The sequence below is a fragment of the Desmodus rotundus genome, chromosome X (assembly GCF_022682495.2).
Source record: "Desmodus rotundus isolate HL8 chromosome X, HLdesRot8A.1, whole genome shotgun sequence".
NCBI lineage: Eukaryota > Metazoa > Chordata > Mammalia > Chiroptera > Phyllostomidae > Desmodus > Desmodus rotundus.
In genome coordinates, this window is record NC_071400.1 from 26296508 (window position 1) to 26310953 (window position 14446).

General features: G+C 34.0%; 1 protein-coding gene across 4 annotated transcripts in view; it reads right to left on the minus strand.

The window, feature by feature from the left end:
• The window catches only part of STAG2 (STAG2 cohesin complex component), a 125910-nt gene that overhangs the window by 33246 nt on the left and 78218 nt on the right, over window positions 1-14446 (minus strand). For all 4 annotated transcript variants that reach the window (XM_045201051.3, XM_024567024.4, XM_053916883.2 and 1 more), the window contains exons 8-19: window positions 12336-12487; window positions 10058-10131; window positions 8842-8965; window positions 7989-8087; window positions 7816-7895; window positions 4532-4639; window positions 3305-3416; window positions 2595-2712; window positions 2077-2180; window positions 1265-1357; window positions 1037-1126; window positions 234-437 (exon numbers count right to left, since the gene is read on the minus strand). In XM_045201051.3, the coding sequence (XP_045056986.2) occupies window positions 234-437; window positions 1037-1126; window positions 1265-1357; window positions 2077-2180; window positions 2595-2712; window positions 3305-3416; window positions 4532-4639; window positions 7816-7895; window positions 7989-8087; window positions 8842-8965; window positions 10058-10131; window positions 12336-12487 (1358 nt within the window). The remainder of the gene's footprint in view (window positions 1-233; window positions 438-1036; window positions 1127-1264; window positions 1358-2076; window positions 2181-2594; window positions 2713-3304; window positions 3417-4531; window positions 4640-7815; window positions 7896-7988; window positions 8088-8841; window positions 8966-10057; window positions 10132-12335; window positions 12488-14446) is intronic.

The window sequence follows — 14446 nt, forward strand, 5'->3', positions numbered from 1 at the left end:
GTTAGTTTTGTGTTCGCCTTCTCCAAGTCACCGATTTTTACCACCTTTCTAGGACGGTAGAGGAGTAACAGCATGGTGAATAGGATGGTAGAGGAGTAACAGCATGGTGAATCACAGAACAAAAAGCCTGAGATCTTTTGAACTTACTGCTAGGGACTATCACCCAGACTGGTGACTAATTCAGTAACTGAAGGGGAAGAGGACCCAACTGACAAAATACTTGTAATCCATACCTCTTGCAGAAAATCTTCAAGAAGCCGGTTAAATTTATCCGCCAACTCGTCTATCAGTTGACTTCTTGAAATATCTACTCTGTTGAAGATTGTAAACTCTTCATTACAGAGTGCATGGTAAGTTTTAGAACATGCTTCCAAAACATCTGTATCTGTGTGCTTCTCTACAATATTTCGGATCTGTCGTAATAAGGCATCCAAATGCTGCAAAATCAAAGTTTTTTTCATTAAAATCACTGGTAATGTATACATGATAGGCATAAAGCAATTCCACCACCATGGTTGAAAAGCTTAAAATAAACTTACTCTACAACCAGCAGGACATGCATTTTAAGGTGTTTTTCTAGTCATGGAAAATAAATACACTGACCCACCCATGCTTATTTTCTTAATATTAACAGGAATAATATCACCTATTTCATAGGGCTTTGATGAGAATTTTAATACATATGAAGAACATATAACAATTCATGGAAGACAATAAAAATTTTCAGTGGATATTAGCTGCTTTTGTTTTATAAGTGTTGTGGTCCTTTTACCCACCCCCAATCTCCATAAATGATCAGTGACAGTAACATAATGGCTAGGAATCAGAATATGGCTGTGAATATGAATCAAAGCCTCACTAGTGCCATTCTCTAAATCCAACCAACGTACCTAAATTACAGAAGACATGTAAGATATGTTTCCTTAGCATTAGAAGTTACAAGACTATATTTTTAAAATATGAAAAAAACAATATAATAGGATGAACTAAACTAATAATTTTCAAGGTTTTTTAATACACAGAAAACAGCACATACCTTTTCTAATCGTCCAGTGGTATATATTTCCAAATCAAAGTACTGAGGCAACTGCAACAAGTTAGTCACCTTTTCTGCATCTACAGAGTACTTTGAAATTTAAAAAAAAAAAAAAAAGTAAAAATCATCACAATAATGTTAAGCAAGTATTATGATAAAATCTTGTGTGACATTCCCAAACAAAATGTACTATTTTTTAGTAACATTCTGATAGTGACACAAACTTACTTTAGCTAGTAACTGAGGAAGGGCCACAGCAAAAAGTTCAGTGATTTTTGTCCTGTCATCCAACTGGGTCTTCTTCTCCTTCGCTGTCAGCACCTACAGGAACACAGCATTTGGTACTTACTAAACCACTGACCCTGTTAGGCGCTCAAGTTTAAGATATATAAAACAAACAATAAAACTACATTTTAGATGATGGACACAAAAACTTTTAGTATTAAACTTGAAACTCAAAAGTGACAATAACTTGCATGTTACAAGACAAAAAAAAGCCACCTAAAAAACAATAAAAACTTTGAATAGTCCTAAAGCAACAATCAATACACAACTGGACTAACCAAGAAGCAGCAGTTAGGAACAGGAAGTTTAGGAACTTTTGTAATAACAAGTTTGAGTAGCATTTCAGCCTATTCTAAGCTGTGGGCCATGACCCATGGCTTATGAATTCAACATAGTAAGTTATTACCAGCAATTAAAAAACAAAAGAAAAAAAAAAACAGAAAGAAAATAGAAGGCTTTACATAAACCTGAACAGACAAATGCATCATTCTAAAATGGTGCACTACAATCAGTCCTGAAGGCAAGAATTGTCAATCATTGTAATTCTGTAGTAACTAACAAAGTCATCTTATGGAAGAAATGTCCCAAATTGCTAAGGCTTTAAAAATTTACTTCTAAACACATATTTACAAGCAAAGGCCACCTGAAAAATAAAATGTAAGATTCAAAAATCTGGTTCTATGGTTACAAATAATTTTATAAAAGACACTGAAAAGAAAAACATAGTTTAGAATACTGAAAATATATTGGCATACCCTTTTTCCTGTCCCTCTTCCCACAGGAGGATGACATTCGGCTGCTTGTCTAATGGTACAAAGCATTATTTCAATCAGAGCACTCTCTTGTCTGTCTGTCAGCGCTGAAAAAAAATCAGAAAGTCCATCTATTTCTCTTCCCTATATGCCATTTATAATTATTACATAACAGTTCCTTCTGGCTGTGATAGAATCTGACCTAACCCACTGAGTAAAATTCCATTACTGTATCACAGAAAAGATCAAAACAAGTTAAACCTTCCTAAACATTACAATCTGTATACCACTGATCCACAATTTTAGCAAAGAAAAATGAACAAAGATACAAAAACATTCAAGAATGCTGACGGCAATTACATCTGTCTATGTGGCACAACATTCATGCATATGAAAACAAAATTATTCATAAAGTAAGGTTTTCACTCAATTATTTTAACACTAAAAAACAAACAAATGGAGTAAGTAAAATCTATTTTCAAAACTGTCTAAACAACAAAAACACAATTAAACATCCTTACCTTCCTCTCCACTAAGTGGCTCCTCCAGCAACAAGCTATTCATACATTCCCAGTCCTTCAGCAGCTCAGTAGCACAGTCCCACATGCTATCCACAAGGTATGCTGCATGCTCATGTAACTAAAATGTAAAAAGAGCAATGTGCCCTTAAACAAGCAGCGCACTAGGCGTAACTCAAAAGAATGGAAGCTTTGTGTACACCACGTACAAACTTAAACAGCAATCTGTTTTTTCGGGTCAGATGAAAGAAAGGACAGAGAAGAAACTGCCTTGGCTTGCTGTGTATAAGTAAACCTTCTTAGGTAGTATCACTAAACATTTCCCACAATAATCACCAACATGAAAATTATTTTTAGATTATATGCATGTATGTTTAGAACCTATTTGGAATAAATATTACATGAGTTAACTGCTCTCAATTATAAAATATAATGCAAATGTGTTTTAACTGAATGGGAATGATTATGATTACAAGAACAAAATACATGTTTATTTATCCATTCAATATATAAGCAAATTATTTCTCTTAATTCTGTGAAGTTTAAATAGCCCTAGAGCTTCCCGACTCATTTTATGGAGACAGTATCACTGTAACACCAAAACCTGTCAAAAACATTACAAATAAAAAATACATGTGCCAACATCCTGCATGAACACAGAGGGAGTATCCTCAAAAAAAGTCAGCGTAAATAGAAAATGCACATAAACTAACCTCACTTTCCAGGAAGAAAAAAACCAATGTCTTAACAAGGTTGGCATTTGGACCTTGTCGCCCCCTTCTTTTCATCATTCCATCCTCCTCTGGATCTCTACGACTGAAGAGCCTGCAATCAATGCAAAATATTTACTTGTAAAACAAAAAAAACAACATTTCCCAATTAAAAAACAGTCTGGATCTTATATTTATGAAGTAAACTGGAGTTAGGTAGGTATAATACTGTCCAACATTATATCCAAGCAAATAACTGCCATAAACCTTTTTCATTTTAACTTCATGGTACTTCTAAGCCCTCTTAACCTCTCACGTTAATTGTACAGGGTGAGGCTAAAGTAGGTTTATAGTTGTTTGAATGGAAAACAGTACCATAAATAAAAAATAACAATAAGAATAACCTCTGTGTCTCGTATACTCACAACTAAACCTACTTTTGCCTCCACCCTGTAACTGCATTGCGAATTATTATTAACTTCACTGCATTTTATGCAACCATTTCCTATCATAAAGGTTACTGCAATGACTGACTAACCTATACCACTTATGCATATAAATCTAAGATAAATATTCTTCTCTTTAAACTGAGCATGTTTTACTTCTTCTCTTTCTTGTACAATTTTCCCAAAGTCTAGACTTAGTGGCCACTTTCTGTGGCTATCATGGCTCTTTTTCCTTATAAATAAAAAAAGAGAACACTGGATAGCGAGAAACAGAAAACTGTAGTGTGAACATTGTACATCATATACTCTTTTTAATAAATGCTTCACTCCAAATGCGTATTTTGGGGGAAGTTGACGTCAAAAAAAGTGAAAAATTAGGAAAAGGCCTTAACACTGTGATATAGTTAGGTACATTTTTAAGCATATCCATTAAAAGATATAGGTGCATTCCCTTTTAAAGGAAATAGTACAAAATGAGAACATTTTAATTTGGCCTGTACGGAATAATTTTTTTTCATCCTCACCCAAGGACATTTTTTCATTGCTTCTGGAGAGGGAAGAAGGGAAGGAAACATCGATGTGAGAGAGAAACACCAATTGGCTGCCTCCTGTACGCTCCCTGACTGGGGAGGGTGACACTCCAACCGACTGAGCCACACCAGGCAGGGATGGAATTAGTATTTTTTAAAAAATAAGCTATATATATTTTAATATAAATTATAACACAATAAATTACTGTCATAAAAGTATACTATGAAAATGAGAAACAGAAATGTAGATTTACTTTTTGTAGAGAAATTCTCCAGCTGCTACTGCTACTGGCCGGTGAGCTGAATATACCAGATGATAGACATTTTCACAATCTTCTGCAGTAAGAACTTCTTCACTACTCCTAAAAAAAAATAAGCAGTAGCAGTCGTTTGTGTAATGTTGTAATTTTAAGTGTACTGAGTATAGAAATCCATGCTCTCATACTTTCAACTAATTTGTATTAAGAAAAATTTAAAACACATCAACTTTATCTGATTATCATCTATCAGTAAAAGCTTGCACTGAGAAAATAGCTGTTTTGTTAACATCTAAAATCAATGAAAGGTAAAATTAGAGTCATTAACGAAGGAAAAGACATACATGGTGAAGAGAAGTAATAATGTTGACAAGGACACTAAAGGAAAATATAGAAAAAATATATAAACTAATGTAGAAGTAAAGTGGTGGCATGCTAAGAGCTTAGTTAATAATCACAGAGAATACTGCATATATTTCACAGTTTCGATAATATTGAGACAATATTGTACCATTAAAATATACTAACACCCCAGTCTGTCTAGCACCACACAATACTGAAGAATACTTCATCCATCATGTATTGAACACCATATAAGGCAATGAAAATGGATTTACTAATTAAAATTTAAGTGCCAAAAACCTTGTGTGTTTTTAGTCTACTGTGAAATAAACAATTCAGGTTTTTGCTATTTTATGTAAATTAAGAATCACAGGACCATCCCAGAGAGAAAAGCCTAAGTACATTACATGTTTAGCTGAGGATCTCAGATCCTTTTTGGGTTTTTGTTGTGCTCAAGATCTCCAGAGTCTGATGTCAAAGGAAATATCACTTCTTTTGCAGAAACAAAACTAAAATGTTAAAGTACAAGTTTCAAAAGCACTTTGATTTAAACTATTCTATATATAATATTGGACCGTTTTTGGAAAAATCACTTATTTATAATAAAAAAAGATACACTGAATCAAATTGGTCACAAATTTTAACTATTTGAAAAGGAATGATCTTTGTAAGATGCAGTTATTAGTTATATACACGGCTGAACCAACATAAATGGCTATCATCCTTCATAAAAATATCAGCCATCAGAACCAAGGGAAAAAGTATCTATAAGGTATTATGGAAAAGTGAGAGGCTCCAGAAATATAGGTAGAATACTATTAGTTTCTTGTTTATTTCAGGAAATTTTCAATATTTTAGTTACGCATTATAATTTCACTTAGAAATTATAGAAAAATATAGTAGTCAAAACTGCTCAAAATGCCTCCAGTTAAGTGAATTTTCAGAAAATGTCAGCACATCTAGAGCTGCCTCCTTGTTACTGACTATGAGGTCGTGCATTTTATGTAAATGTAGAGCGCCACCACCACATTCCCACAGGGCTGTTGTAGTCTTCAACCGCCATAAGGTGTTTATATAAGCTATTATTTTATATATTAACTTAATTCTTCCACTACTGATAATCATCTAGGCTATTTCCAAAATTCTATTACAAACATTGTTAGAAGAACATGACTATTTAAAAAAATTTAAAAGATATTGCCAAACTTTTCTCTATAGAGATATCAACTTGTAGTCCCATCAACAATACATTAGGGCTTGTTTCTACATAGTCTCAACAATACAGTGTATTACCAAACATTTTTGTATCTCTGTCAAGCAAAAGGTAACATAATGGTCCCATTTTAGTACGCATTTCTCTAAAGTATGTGGCTAAATATCTTTTTATATGTTTAAATTTTTCTTTTCTGTCAATGATCTGGTTACTAACTTTTGTCTACTTTACTTTTGGGTTTCTGTTAATTTTATTGATTTATTGAAACTGATTCCTATGATACAAATATTTTGCCCAAACTACCATTTGTTTTATGAGTATTTGTTTATGCCATTTGTTTATGGTATTTTATATAATACATTTTTAATTTTTTATGTAGTTATTAATTCGATGGCTTTTTTATGTCTAAGTTTTATGTCATGCTCAGAAAGATCTTGTTCATTTTATATATAAAATAACAATTTTTAATCTTCCCAAGTTTTGATCTAGTATTTTAATGGTTTCATTTTCTTGCATTTAAACATTTAATCCATCTGAAAATTCTTTTTTTATGAGAAATTAGATAGGAATCTAATTTATTACCCCCCAAAACAGAACCTAGTTGTCACAAAACCATTTATTTTCTGATAGGAAAAGCCACCCTTGCCCAATACTAGGTTCCTGGATGCACTTCGTTTATCTCTATATTGTTCTTTATTCCACGCCACTGATCTCTCTGCCTATCCACCAGTACCAAAATTTAAAAAATTACTATGGCTTTACAACATGATTGAAAATCATAGTGGACAGTCATCTCTCATTAGTTTTTATTGAATTTCATCAGCTATTCTTACATGATGAAATTTCCATGACTATCAGAATTAACATGCTATGATTTTTTTAAAAAATCCCTTTTGCAATTATTTGGATCATGTTAACAACCTGAATGTCCACTGACAGGTGAATGCAAAAGGTACCAAAAGGTACCAAATTCTGATACATGGTACAACACAAACACTGAAGACAATACGCTAAAGCGAAATAAGCCAGATACAGAAGGACTAATATTGTATGACTCCATGTACATGAGGTACCTAAAATAGTCAAATTCATAAAGATAGAAAGTAGAACAGTGGTCACCAGGGACTGGGGTGGGGGAAGGGGGGAGGAACGAAGAGTTAGTCTTTAATGGGTACAGAGTTTCAGGATGAAAGGACAAAACAGTTCTGCAGATGGATAATGATGAAGGATGCACAGCAATGTGAACATCACATTATGCCACTGACCTGCCCGATCACATATATTTAAAATGGTAAATTTGATGTTACCTATATTATCACAATCCTTTAAAACGAAAAAAATGATTTGCATCACTATTACATTTTAACATAATATGTTTAAAATCAGGTTGTTTACAGAGAAGTTTCCATAAATACTTATTTGTAAAAGTGCGACAAAATGACAAAATACAATAAGCACAGTTTATTGCACTCAACTATTTAACCTTATTTTGAGACCATATTAAGATAATAAAATGGAAAGAAAACTGACCAAGAGAATGAGAACACATGAATTCCTAGCTCAGAATTTTTCTAATCAATGATTTCCTTTTCCTATTTTCTGAACTTCACTGTAAAACCCCATGACTTAAGTTATTAAAATTTAGATCTAGATAATTGAAAACAAGTTCTCTAATGCATTCTGTAGATATCTGGGCATCAGTAATATGCAATAAATACATACTTACTGTAAAACAAGAGTAAGTAATTTTATTGCTTGTACTGCAACATCATATTCTTTGTCAAGGGTCATAGACACAATTCTATCCTAAGGACAAAAAATAAAGATTTTTAAAGGGAAAGCAAGGGAAAAATACTTTCAAAGAATAGGTAATTTGTTAATACTTAAAGTAATACTAACCTTGAACCTACTGGTAAAAAGTTCCAGTTTGGAATTAAGCTCTTTGTTATAATACAGCCCTTGTAGAGCAGTGAGACATTTGAGTCTTACTTCACCTTGCTAAACGAAACAAGAGGAGAAAATGCATTAAAACTTTGCATGTTTGCAACATGAATATTCAAGATGTATTCAATATTTCCCACTTTCTACAACAGTACTTCTTCAGAAACTCATCTTTGATCCTGTGAAAATACGAATCAATACATAAATTTAAGACTAAATACCTTTGGGGTTTTCATTTGTGTAGATCAAATGAAAATGTTTTGAAAATCTATTCTCAGAAAAAACTATTATGGAAGGTAATAGTAGCATATTTCATACTAAGTTTTCCTTTACAAAAAGTAGTACTTGGAAGGGATATATACAAGGAATTTAAAGGCCAATGAAGAGGCAACTTCAGAGGAAGATGAATTAAGAACAATAAAAAAATCAAAAAGTTCAGAGGCCAAGTTGTAATTTATAATCTGGCTAAGATACATGTTTATCAAAAGAGAAATTTTTCAGAATATAATACTCACATATCAACGAAGGAAGGACTCTACTTACTGGTCTACGAAATGCCTTACCACCCCACCTACGTGATCCTAGTATTTCATTAAAAAATAATTGAAGATTAAAGGCTAATTCAGTGGCCAAGATTCAAAAATCTACAGGACTTTATGTGATAGGGACTATGTTTTCATGGAACTGACAGAAGAGAATAAAGGAAGATGGTCCCAGGTTAACCTACATTCACATAACTCTTTTTGAATGAAAGCTGCAGGCAGCTATGCCTGTGGGTAGACAGACAAGCAGTCTGTACGGCATTTCTTACCTTATCATGCATAGTCCAACCAACATATTTTAAATAACTGTCATTAAGAAAGGCATCACTATACATTTTCATCCAAATGCCAATTTCTTCAATACAAATAGCTCGGATCTCAGCTATTGCATCGCTGAAGGAAAAAAAATTATACATTATTAGTGCCACCATACCATAGGACTTCTTTATTCAAGAGATGCCAAATAATTCAAACCTACTATGAACGTACCACTATGATAAGTATTACTGGGATTTAAAAGTAGGATTGAAGCATAGACTGTGAATGTCAAGAGTTGTAGTTTAGTCAGCAAAGCATAATTATTGCCACATAAATATTTAAAAATAAATGAAACTACAAACAAAATCTGTTTCCCACCTTTTACACCATGCCGTATCACAGCCTCTGCTCATACCTGCTGGGCATGGTGTGTTCAGAAGACAGTGGGTACACTGGTCTGGCTAGAACGTACTTTTCCAGGCGAGAATTAGTTACACATAACACTGAGATGAAGCTCAATTTGGATTTGAATGGCAGACTAAATTATTTTAATTCATCCTGTAGACACCAGTGAGTCACTGAAGGCTTTTTAGCAGAAAAATAATGCAACAAAAGAATGTTTTAGGAAAAGTTCAAAAATCTCTAGGCATGAAAATGATGGGAACAGACAAAGGTAATGATGACAATAGAAATAAAAACAAAGAATGGACAAAGGAACATTAAAAAATATTAACCTAATTCGGTAACTGCCAAATTACAGAAATGAGGAAGAAGTTGAATAAGAATGCCACCAACATGTAAAGAATAGGTCACAGAAGAAATAATGGTAAGATTACCTACGTCTTTCCTCTACACACAAAATAGAAAAAGAAAACATAACACATCTATCCAAATTTTCCCACTGATATTCAAATGGAAAAGAGAGCCAGGACTCATCATGTACAGGCTCTACTAACATAACACATTCAAAAGAAATGAAGTACTCTATACCCTGGCTCCTAATAATAGCAGTAGCTTCCATTTGCTGGGCAGCCACAAGTTAATAATCAACACTAACCCATTTTTCAGATAGAAAACATCAAGTTGCCTTGAGTGCCTCATTTCCATGGAAGAACTTAGATTCTAACACTGATCTTACTCCATCACTCTTTCCACTAACTTGTATTACCTAAACCCTTACAAACTTGAATAGAGTGAAGAATTATATAGAAAAAAAAACGGACTTACCGGTATCTATGTACAAACACTCCCTTAAATATTGCATTCATCATATTTTCTATTTCATCCTGATTTTCTTGAAGCTGAAAAACACATATAGTTTCTTTTCAATTGAAACAGAAGACAACCAAAAGAACATTTAAAATGTGTTAAAGTACTAATGCAGGGTTTTGGCGGTTACATCTAATTTTTAATTCCACTAGACAAGAGTAACCACATAGAAAAATCAACAGCTGTTGTATATTGGGTTAAGTCCCTTGATATCTGGAATATTTGACTTGACTGTGAATGTTTGGCTGGTAGATTAATTTTTCCTAATGCTCACAAGTTTCTATTTGCATAAGGGCGTGTAAAGAAATCTGCTAAGTAGTTTATCATAATACATATTATCTATAATGTAACATATATGTTCATATCAAAAAAAGCGTAACAATATTTGATTACATTGGTCTTTATCTTCTGAAAAAGAAGTGTCACGCTAACTAGTGACTGTTTAAAAAAAAAGGGATTTGAGTAGCATAACTCAGTAAAACATCTGTCTCCCTGATAAACTGTTTTGAGGAAAACAAGGCTCACCTGAAAAAAAAATCAAGTAAGTATTTCAAATTTGGTTTATTTCTCTACTCCCATATATTTTCAGTTCAGAGTCCAAGAGTTAAGAGAAAATTGTTTTAGAGCTTCAGAGTTACAAGAAAAAACTTTCACAATCTACATGTCAATTAGCTTTGAGGTTATGTTTTGTGCTTTTATAAAATGTTTTCTTTTTCCTTTTCATGAATATAATCTTGTCCTGGCTGGTGTGGCTCAGTGGATTTAATGCCTTCCTGCGAACCAAAGGGTCACCAGTTCAATTCCTAGTTGGGGGGCACACAAGAGGCAATCACGGTGATGTTTTTCTCCCTCTCGTTCTCCCTCCCATACCCTCTCTCTAAAAATACATAAATAAAATCTTTTAAAAACTTATCTTGCATTTCCAAATAATGCTAACAAGGGCATGCATGCACTTCTGTTCAGTAGCACCGATAGTCACAGGTACAGGTGGTCTTTCAACGTGTTTTTTTTAAGATTTTATTTATTTTTAGACACAGGGGGTGGGAGGGAGTGAGTGTGGGAGGGAGAAAGAGAGGGAAACATCAATGTGTGGTTGCTTCTCATGCATCCCCCACTGGGGCCCTGTCCCACTCCCCAGGCATGTGTCATGATCAGGAATTGAACCCGTGACCCTTTGGTTCACAGGCTGGTGGTCAATCCAGAGCCACCCAGCCAGGTCAACGTATTTTAAAACTTACAACCTAACTTAGAAGTATTAATACCCTCTATTTGTATAGAAATTTTAACCTAAAAATTATTTTCCCTAAATCCACTCATTCTGTGTTTGCAATCTTAAATTTATGTCTAAGAAATAGGCCATAATTTCACGGACTAAGACGTGTTATATTTGCCTAATAGATCATCTGATGAAATATATTAATTAAAGGGGAAAAAGGTCAGTTCTTCATTGCAAACTATATGAAACGGATGAGGTATTTAGGTATCAGGGAAATGTGAGCAAGATTTTTCTGGCTTTTCTTGAGTCCAGGCATTTTTAACAAAAGTTATGGCTACCTCAGAAATAACCAACTTTAAATTACAGCTATGCCCTCAATGTCAAAATCAAGTAATTTACAGATTACCATAGCAAGTACTTTAACTCAACAGCACTATTAACATTTTTGAAACATCAGGCTTCACCTATTGTAAATAAAAGTAAACACCCCCAATATCAGATAGCAAAATATTGTATCATCAAGGAAGGAACAATTTAAATCACAAACACACTGTCAAAAGATTTTATTTACTATTTAGCAAAAGACTGAAAATATATTTTCCTCTACGTATTACACAAAAAAGCCACCAAGTGAAATACCATAAGTAGTTTTAAGTTATTTTTCAAAGTGATTTCACATAAGTGAAAACTTATTACATCCTGGCAACAAGCTGAAGTTTAGATATTTTCACTGTAGAGATAATACTAAAGCTTAAAAACAACTTGTCAAACCTGCCCAGGACTCCATAATTGAAAAGCCTCAAACTCTTAATTCCTAGTCCACACAGAAAGAAAATATATGCAAAAGGTCCTGCTGGCATGGATGGCCAACAAAACTAAGACATATAAACAACCTGAAATATGTTATTTAAATTTAAATCTTACCAAAAACTTTATCTGATGAACTAGTCCAGTTATATCATTAATGGTGACCAAGTTGGTCACATATTAACAGTATAAATAGTCAATCCAGAAGTTTACCTCTTTCCGCTTTTGTAGTAGGAGTTCTAGCCTCTCATTGGCTCGTTTTCCAATCATTTTATTTCGTTCTGCCTCATATTGTCTCTGTGTATTATCCATATTAATGCTAAGATTTAGTGCCACATTCACCAAAGCTGTCATCAACTTCATAGCTATTTTTAAATGGAAAAAACACTGAAATTAGTCTCACAGATAAAAAATTAACAAATTAAGATCAAGTAAAGAGAAATTAAGACCAAAATGGGCTATTATGCTTCCAACAGAGAAGTATAGCTGCCCTGACTTGTGTGGCTCAATGGACTGAGCACCAGCCTGTGAACAGAAAGTACACTGGGTTCGATTCCCAGTCAGGGCACGTGCCTGAGTTGTGGGCAAGCAAAAGGCAGCCAACAGATGTTTTTCTCCCTCTCTTATCTCCCTCTTGTCCCTCCTCTCTAAAAATACCTAAAAGAAAAAAAACTTTAAGAAAAAGGAAGAGAGCACACCTGCTATATCTGACAACAATAAAACACCTAAGGAATGAGTATTAAATACTTATTGTATGTCACTCAGTCATTAAGAACTTTTCATAGATTATCTCCTAATCCTTACAACAGCCCTCAAAATTAAGTTTTATTAGGTTGGCCAAAAAGTTAGTTACATTTTTTCCTGTACAAGGGCTCTAGTAGTGCTTAGTTGTTTTTTAACTTCTTTTGAAATAATTCTGTTAGCTTGTATTATGGCAGCTGTCATATCAGTATACATTTAAAAAAACATCAAAACTGGTCAATTTTTGTGTAGCCATTTTAATAAGGAAGATGGAAGACACACAACATTTCCGGCATATTATACTTTATTTCAAAAAAGGTAAAAACGAAACTGAATGGCAAAAAAACCCCCCCAAAAACAACAACAAAAACCCTCGTGTACTGTATGCAGAAGGGGCTGGGACTGATTGAACATGTCAAAATTGGTTTGTGAAGTGTCTTGGTACTATTGACATTTGGGCCAAATATTTCTTTGCTGTGGGGCTGTCTTATGCATTATAAGATGCCTAACAACACCCCTGACCTCTACCCATTAGATAGCAGACATACTCAAAGTATCCAAGTCAATAAAAGGACTTGGTAAAAATGAAAATTTTTAAATTTGTAATTTATTGATTATGCTATTAGAGTTGTCCCAATTTTTCCCTTTTGCCGCCTTCCACCCAGCACACCCCACTCCCTCAGTGAATTCCCCCACTATTGTTCATGTCCATGGGCCATGCCTGTAAGTTCTTTGGCTACTCCATTTCCTATACTGTACTTTACATCCCCATGGTTATTCTGTAACTACCGATTTGTACTTCTTCATCCCCTCACCTCTTCACTCTTTCCCCCACACACCCAACCCATCTGGCAACCATTAAAAGATTCTCCATATCCATGATTCTGTCCCTGTTCGTTTGTTTGTTTTTTAGATTCAATTGTTGATAGATACGTATTTTTGCTACTTTATTGTTCATAGTTTTGATCTTCTTTTTCTTAAGTCCCTTTCACATTTCATGTAATAATGGTTGGGTAATGATTAATTCCTTTAGCTTCTTGTGTCTGGGAAGCTCTTTATCTGCCCTTCAATTCTAAATGATGCTTTGCTGGGTAGAGCAAGCTTTGCTTTATGTCCCTCCTTTTCATAACTTTGAATATTTCTTGGCGATCCCTTCTAGCCTGCAAAGTTTCTTTTGAGAAATCCAGCGGGCAGTCTTATGGGAACTTCCCTGTAGGTGACTAACTTCTTTACTCTTGCTACATTTACAATTCTCCCTTTATCTTTAATATTTGGCATTTTAATTATGATGTAGCTTGGAGTACACCTCTTTCCATCCATCTTGTTTGGGCCTCTGTGCTTCCTGGACTTGCATGTCTATTACGTTCACCGTATTAAGCAAGTTTTCTTTCTTTATTTTCTCCAATTGATGTCCAATTGCTTGCTCTTTCTCATCCCCTTCTGGCACCCTTATGATGCGAATGTTAGACCTTTTTAAGTTGTCCCAGAGGCTGTTTATAAGTACCCTAATTTTTAAGTCTTTTTTTCTTCTTGTTGTTCTGATTGGTTGTTTTTTGGTTCCTTATGTTCTAGATCGCTGATTG